The sequence below is a fragment of the Perissodus microlepis genome, chromosome 3 (genome assembly GCF_051167445.1).
Source record: "Perissodus microlepis isolate ML-2025 ecotype Zambia chromosome 3, ASM5116744v1, whole genome shotgun sequence".
NCBI classification, from domain to species: Eukaryota; Metazoa; Chordata; class Actinopteri; order Cichliformes; family Cichlidae; genus Perissodus; species Perissodus microlepis.
In genome coordinates, this window is record NC_140463.1 from 35,120,568 (window position 1) to 35,128,298 (window position 7,731).

Below are 7,731 nucleotides of genomic sequence, written 5' to 3' on the forward strand. Positions count from 1 at the left end.
ATGTAAAAGAAAAAAGGAAGCCATGCAAGAGGCCGGCACCGCGTCCAGGATGTACTCAGTGACTCACTCTGCGACAGTTGGGCTACGGTGATGATTCCTGCAATCCGAGTGCAGGCGGAGCAGGAGCAACAAGCTGATGAGCAGGAATTTGCATCAAAAGATGTTAACCACATGAGACTGATGACTGAATTCAGTTTTTACAAAACTTTTTATTGAAATGGTGACATGTGCTATGCTTGTTCACACTCACACACGATAAATACACAGTTATTAACTGCTGCAGCTCACAACAGGGGGATTAAGCACTCTTTCACAAACAACACATGGTAGTGTGCATTCAGGGATTGATTTTCTAGTATTTAAAGGGTGAATGTGTAAAATACAATGCGTTTCATAATGAGACGAACAGTGCATCATTTCAGATATTCATGAAGCTCATAAATCTTTATCAGCAGTGATATTTCACAAACAGATATCATGAATTTGTGGGTAATAGTGGTATTTTTTCTCTCCAAATGTAATTATTTTAATATTTACATTTTAAAAATATAGAAATTCACTACTGATTACTACAGCAATGGTCAGAATATGTTTGAAATTAATTTAGGTGCAAAGAAATGCTGTAGCTTATCATAATATGGCCTTTAAAGTACATTCATAGTGCCAACCAGGGAAATGAGACTAAAACAGTTTGTTTGTTTTTCAGCACATTAATCCGTCAGCTGAGGGACATACATCGATCAAATAAACAACAAAAAACACCCAAATATGAACTAAGAAAATTACTTTCATGAATGTATGTGCTCAACTAAAAAAAAATTAGTAAATGAGCACTACTGTGGTTTTCACTTTTTTCTACAAAAATCAGTCACAACATGATAAATGTGATCAAAAAGCAAACAAAGCAATGCAATACATAGTGTAGTAAACAAATTATACACACAGTCTGAACATAATAACTACCATAAACAATAAATAAATAAATAAACTTAAGTAAAAAAACAACAACAACAGAGGATTTGAAACAGAATTGTAAATTAAATTCTAATTATGGGAACATTGCGTAAATACAACAAACCTGTGGCCACATTCTTCAAGTGCAACGAACAGGAACGTCATCACATTCAGCTGCAATCACGTGTGTGGCAGACTAGAAAACTTCACCAGCAGAGGTCAGTAAATACACAATTTTCCCAGACTCTAGTACTTCTTTTACTACTAAGTGTGCTTACTTATCACTAAAGTGCCTTCTGTCAGAGCCATTTAAATGATAAAAATCACACATATCAAGGAACAGTAGTCAGTGTGCAGCTTTTTTTGTTAAATTAAAAAAAAAACCCTACAAATTTGACTTCCTTTGCGAAATACATCATCAACAAAATCAACAAAAATTGCGCAAGTTAAAATATTTTCCATTATACGTCAGTTGACTTGATTATATTTTTACAATGGAAGCTTTATTTTGGACTGAAGAAAACTATGACAACAACCCCGATGTTTTTAAAAGATAAAATTAAATCCTGTTCAATTTTCAACAGATCAAAGATGTTTAAAAATGTGCAGTACGCATGTGCCCTTATGACAAACAGGAAGAACAGCAATATCACAAAATCTCTGTAATCTGATAAGATGGGATGAGAAGGAAGGAAAACTGGAGTCAGTACACATGAAACCTGTGTAAACTGTCATTTAAGAACTTGCTTTTACTTTTCTTCCAAACAAGATTTTTTTTTTAAATTTATCTGGCACTCTGATACCAGGTATGCAGTTCACGGGGTCATGCCTTCTTATCACTGCCTCCAAAGAAAACTATGAAAATAAATCGCAATGTATCTACTTTTCCGATGTGACTGACCTGCACTTTGGAGATTTTGATTAAATTTATGTTGTATGAAAGTAGGGCACTGCTAATGCTTCTCTACTTCGTTTTAAGTTAGTCTGAAGCACACGTATACTACATATTGTTCTGGTAAATCTGATTTGCAAACCATTTCCATCCCCCAGGAGATAAAAATCAAATCTGTTAACGCAGCAAGAAGGGTCATTAGTGTACAGTACATGCAAAAATTTTTAATCCTTGAGAGACAAAAACACGTAGAGGGAAAAAAACCCCACAACTCATTAAGAAAATGAATCTTGGTGTCAGACTCTAAACAGGGCTTAAGATCTAGAGCTAAATCCCAGTTTATGCCACCCGGTAGGCAGTCATGCGGTAGTAGTTCTGACTATGGCTGCGCGCCGCCCACACTAGCAGGGCGGCAGCCATCATGTGGAGAGGTGAAGAAATGAGGACCAGGTACAGCGACCAGCCGAGAGAGCCGTCCACCTTGTCGGGTAGCATCGACACCCTGTGGAGCAGGTCCATCCCCGCCAGGTAGCAGCACACTGTGGCTAAGGTGCAGAGACCTGGATGGCGTACAGACACACCTAGTTAGGGTTTAATCACTTATCAGATTTCAAATTTATGTTTAGGTAGAAATTTTTGTGCTTATAGTTTGATATTCACTTCGTAATAAGTCAAATGCTAAGCGTCCAGATAGTATATTTATTATTTTGCAGCATCACTGCGTGTTTCACATTAGATTGGTTAATGTGGAAAAAGCTTGACTATTAGGAAATAATATTAATGGAAACCTTCTTCTCGTATGGAAAAGTATTCGCTGTGAACTAAAAGCTTGAGCTCCAGACTGCTTGAAACACTCTGCTTGTTAAATTTAATGCAAACAGTGTGTTTCAGACAGTGGTTGAACTGAAAAATAAGGATTATTTTGAATGTTTCATCAAGTTTCTTTTAGTGACCAAGAATAAAAGCTGAAAATGTGCATGATAGGTCTACTTTGCCAACAGATCTGCTTGGTTCCCAGTCATGACAATGTGAGATTGACTCAACATGCACTATAACCACAGACTGTGCATAAAAAAATGGACACTGACTAGATTATGTCATTGTGATTTTCATGCCTTACAAAAACAATAACAAACCATGGAGAGAACTATATTTAAATAAGTTTGTAGAGTTACTTTCAGATGTCAAAGTTTACATCCCTGAACCCTTACTAAAATGTTTAATTGCACAGTCTGACAACATGTATGGATTTCAACATTTCTCCTACCAGCCAGCATGTGAAGCACTCCTATTCCAAGAGTTGGTGTGAGGCTTCGGCACAGACAGGCACAGAATCCAGTCAGACCTGCCAACACCACTAGACCCAGAGACACCAACGGCAGCAGAAACTGGCACCTCCACAGATCTGCGCACACACAGAGGGATGTGCGAGATAAGATTCTGCCCTGACTGGGATTAATGTAGTACTCAACATCAGATGTAAGTAATGCACTACTTAGACAAGAGGCTGAATCTAATATAGAATATTCTCACAGCTAAGTGTGGTTTTTGCATATTTTAAAAAGCATAAACTTGTGGCTGAGCTTACATGTGCGCACCATGTCCTCCCCGCTGTTGTGGTTCCCTGGTTCTTTGTACTTTGGAGTAAACTGTTGAGGTAGAGTGAAGCTTCGACACTCCAGCACCATCTTGGCACCTACAAGAGATCAGCCTCCCGTTTATACTCCATTTACTGTGCATTTGAATTAAATTTTCATTTCAAACATTGAGTTTCGTACTACCTGTGGAGAAACTGGTTATACAAATGCACACAAAATGTAAAGGAAATGTGAAAGCCCTGAGAAAACTTTCTCACATTATGAAAAGAAATATAGCGTTAAGCACGACAGGAAATACCTAGGGTACGGTTGGTTTGTCACCTACAAATGAAAGTGATCGTAAGGCCCAGGTAGAAATTGGTGATCAAAAAAACTGAGTGATCAAACTAATTGGCAGCAGTGGTTAAAATTGAATGGCATGTTGGTGTGGTGGTTAGCACCAGAAAGCGAAAATCCACTCTGTTTGGAGTTTGCACGTTCTCCCCGTGCTTAGGTGGGTTCTCTCCCAATAGGCCAGCTCCCTCCCACAGTCCAAAACATGCAGTTAGCGGGGTTGGGTTAACTGGTGATTTTAAATTGGCTGTAGCTATGAATAATTTTTTTGTATGTGTCAGCCCTGCAGGGGACAGGCAGACCTGTCTGGGATGCACACAGCCTCTTGCCCTGTGACAGCTGGCACAGGGTCAAGCCCCCTCCCCCCAGTGACCCTAATAATTGGAGGAACAGGGTTGGAATTGATTTCCTATCTAAGTCTGTGTAGTGGGAAACAAAATAAAATGCTCTGCATAGAGATGTGATGAAAACAGAGGAGAGGCCTGGGAATATGTCACACCTGCCTGAGACGAGATGCTCAATTAGAGAGCAGCAAAAGCCATCTCTGTATAGTTTAAACCATCTGAGACGTGAATGATCCAACTTCACGTAAAGCTACAAGGACACTGTGCTACTGACGTCAGCACATATACATACCTGGCTCTTTGTACCAGTGAGCGTTGGCAGGAACAAGCACACACCGCCACCACAGGCCCACAGTCCCGTTAAGACGGAACAGCGTGTCGCTGTAGGTTTTCTCATCGAATTCTCCGTCTATGAACTCCTCGTACAGCGAGCGCAACTCGGAAATGTTGGCCTCTCCGCGCACCGTGGGGCTGCTGTACTGGTACCAGTGCTGCGTTCCGATTGCCACCGACAGATACACGGTGGCTATGATGCTCAACACGCAGGCGATGACCAGAGCTGTGGCGTAGCGATTGTCAACCATTGTTCACCGAGACAGAGACACGTCAGAAGGGATTAAGTTGATGCCAGCGGTCAAATCGTCGTCCGATCGTTGCGCCTCAATTTGGTCGACATACGATGCCTCCAGTCCCCCCACCCTCGCTTCTATCGCAACCACATTGGCATTGGTAACCTTGAAAAACGCACTGTGCTGTATACGGCGGCAGTGCTTTATTTTAATGATTGATACTGATCTCCAGTTCTGCACGAACGCTCAACGTCAGCAACCCTGCAGCCCGGCTTGGATGCGCCATCTGTTCCCTTGTCCCACTTCTACAGATGGTGGGTGGCCCGTCGCTGCGACGGTTCCAGAACAACAAGAGTCCACCACCACCTAAACAACAACCCAGGAAAGAAAGCAAAAAGAGAAGCTGTTATACGATAGCTTGCAAATGCAAATTGCATGTGTCTGATGGCAGGTTGATGCACCCAGGATGCTAGGAGTTGTAAACACACTAATCCCTGCGTTTTTCTCTTCCGGTTCCGCCGGTCAGCACAAATTAAAAATAGCCTCGTTTAATAGCGCGTACCTCAGTGGTTCCCAAACTTTTTTTTTTGCTAGGCCCCCCTTTGTTTTACAAGAAAAATGTTTTTTTTTCCTGTGTAATAATATTCAAAATTGCTATCAATACATTTTTTAAATGCCTCTCTGTGCAAAATAGGTTCAAAAACATAAACAATTGTGGGATACTGTTTGTCCGTGATTTGGACAGGGGGAACAAATTGTGGCAGGATCAGCCTGGTATTATTTGTATCCCACTGTAACTTTACTGTATAAAGAGCTAACATCTCCAAAATGTCAGGAGTAGTTAGTCATTATACAAGAAGTGTTTATGAACTAAAAATCAAGAATGTGGGAAACTGTTTGTCCGTGATTTGGACAGCCCAGCGCATGCTCCCGATGCAGGGGAAAACCAATTCTGCAGGCGAGACCTACCTTGGCACTTGTGCAGGTGATGCCAAGGGGAAGATATGCTTCACCATATTTTCTAGTCTTCGGCTTGGAAGGAAGTTGGTTTGGAAACACATTTGGCGATGCTTCATCTCCTGCTTTGCGTTTGTGTGGAAGCCCCGTCAAAAACCTGTCCATTATGCTAGCAGTGTCCAAGCCTTCTTTTTTTTCTTTTCATACCGCCCCCCCTCTAGCGTACCTGGTGAGCAGCCACAGACCCTCACAGGCTGACAAAGTGCTGCCTCGTTAAACATGGACTTTTGGGACTAGCTAGTCTCAAAAGCTGCCCTGTGATCGTCCAGCTTTATTTTTTTTTTACTTTTCGAACATTTTTGGTCAATTACGCGTTAGAAAAATGTCCTCCAAACCCACTGATGCCTTTAAAATTAGTAGTGTTATTGTAGGGTCCTTACCTTACAATATAAAGCGTCTTAAGCTTACTGTTATTACCGCCGATCTAAGCCGACTGCGCTATATTTTTTACGCATTGAATGCGTAACCCCCCCCCACCCACCCCAAACTGACACTGTTTCAGTCCTCGAATGTGCTTTGTAAAACTTTGAAACACGCTTAACTGTTTAAACAAGTGAAAGGCACTTGAAAAATAGATTTGGTTCGATTTGATTATTAATAAAACTAAGTAGGCGAGAAGTTGGCCCATAATTAAAATAACATACAAGGCTTGGCCTACGCTTTGACAACCTGTAATTATTATGTACAAATGTAGGCCTATAATTACGCAGGGCCTCCAGTGCTAAAATGAATTTATGTAATATATCATTAAATGGATTGGTTCTGATATAGTGTATTTCTACTCTATCTGAGCACTCAAAGAGCTTTACACACCTTGTCTCATTCATTACAAGCACTTTTTTTCTTAAGTTCTTTCTACCTAACATTCACACTCCAGATGACTGGAGACTGGAGCAGACAGGGATTTAAACCACCAACCTTCCAGTTAGTAGGTGACCTGCTCTACCACATGAGCTACAGCTACCCCAAAAATGTGCTATCAAATAAATACAATTTCAAATAAGTACACTGATGTTTTAAATGAAATGAATAGACATGTATGTATCTTAATAATGACACATTTAATGGATTATTTAATTATATATTTATTTAATTAATTTGCCACCCGTGGCCCTCCACATTGGGCAGGCTTACTGGTGAGTTGTTAGTAGTGAATGTTAAATAGAAAGAACCCCTGAGTATGTGGTTGACCTTCTGGTCGATTGAATGCGCGTTTAAAATCTCCAATGGTGATTTCATTCTTGCAAGGTAGTTAATCAGGCACCATGGACTCCCATGATAAAAAATGGCCAACTTTACAGCTGAAATGAACATGTTAAATCCTGTTTTGTTTTTGTTTGTTTAAAAAAAAAAAAAAAAGACTCAGTAGCCAATTTGTTGCTATAAGTGTTAGTTTTATATTTGTATTTTTTAATAAGATTAAATGTTGTTATTCTTATCATGTCTCCCTTGAGTAGTTTTAAATGCAGACTATCCAAAAATACAGAAAATGGGTATTTAAAAAGCCATCTCACAATAAAAGAAAATGTATCTGTCAGTGCGCCCCAGGGTGGCTGTGGCTACAATGTTGCCATCACCAGTGTGTGAATGTATGTGTGAATGGGTGGATGACTGGATGTGTAAAGTGCTTTGGGGTCCTTAGGGACTAGTAAAGCGCTATACAAATACAGGCCATTAACCATTTCTTTCTTTCCTTCAAACAGTCCACCTCCCTATGTGTTCCCTTTAAATCTTGTTGCCTTTATTTTCCCTGCTGAAGAAGCTGCTTCTTCCACTGTACACATCACAGGCGCCTCTCTTGCTATGTCATGCCAACAGGTTTTATTTATAAACACTCCCTTTTTTCTGTCTCCAGCCTGTCTGTCTATCTGTGCATCTATCTATCTGTTACTTGTACAAGAAAATCACTGTGCGTTACTTTGAAACACACACACATGCACTATGATGTTTCTTTGTTTTCTGTTTAAGGAAACAAAACGTTTGCTACTATTTGTCAATAACAGTAAGTTATGATTTTTGCATTT

General features: G+C 40.2%; 1 protein-coding gene across 1 annotated transcript; it reads right to left on the bottom strand.

The window, feature by feature from the left end:
- Positions 1-189: 189 nt before the first annotated feature.
- On the bottom strand, positions 190-5,256 carry cldnd1a (claudin domain containing 1a). The gene is made up of 4 exons (XM_084924218.1): positions 4,414-5,256; positions 3,435-3,542; positions 3,114-3,251; positions 190-2,406 (listed from the first exon to the last, which is right to left on the bottom strand). The coding sequence occupies exons 1-4, from the start codon at positions 4,703-4,705 to the stop codon at positions 2,186-2,188; spliced, it is 759 nt and encodes a 252-aa protein (XP_084780344.1). The 5' UTR covers positions 4,706-5,256; the 3' UTR covers positions 190-2,185.
- Between the last annotated feature and the right edge of the window lie 2,475 nt (positions 5,257-7,731).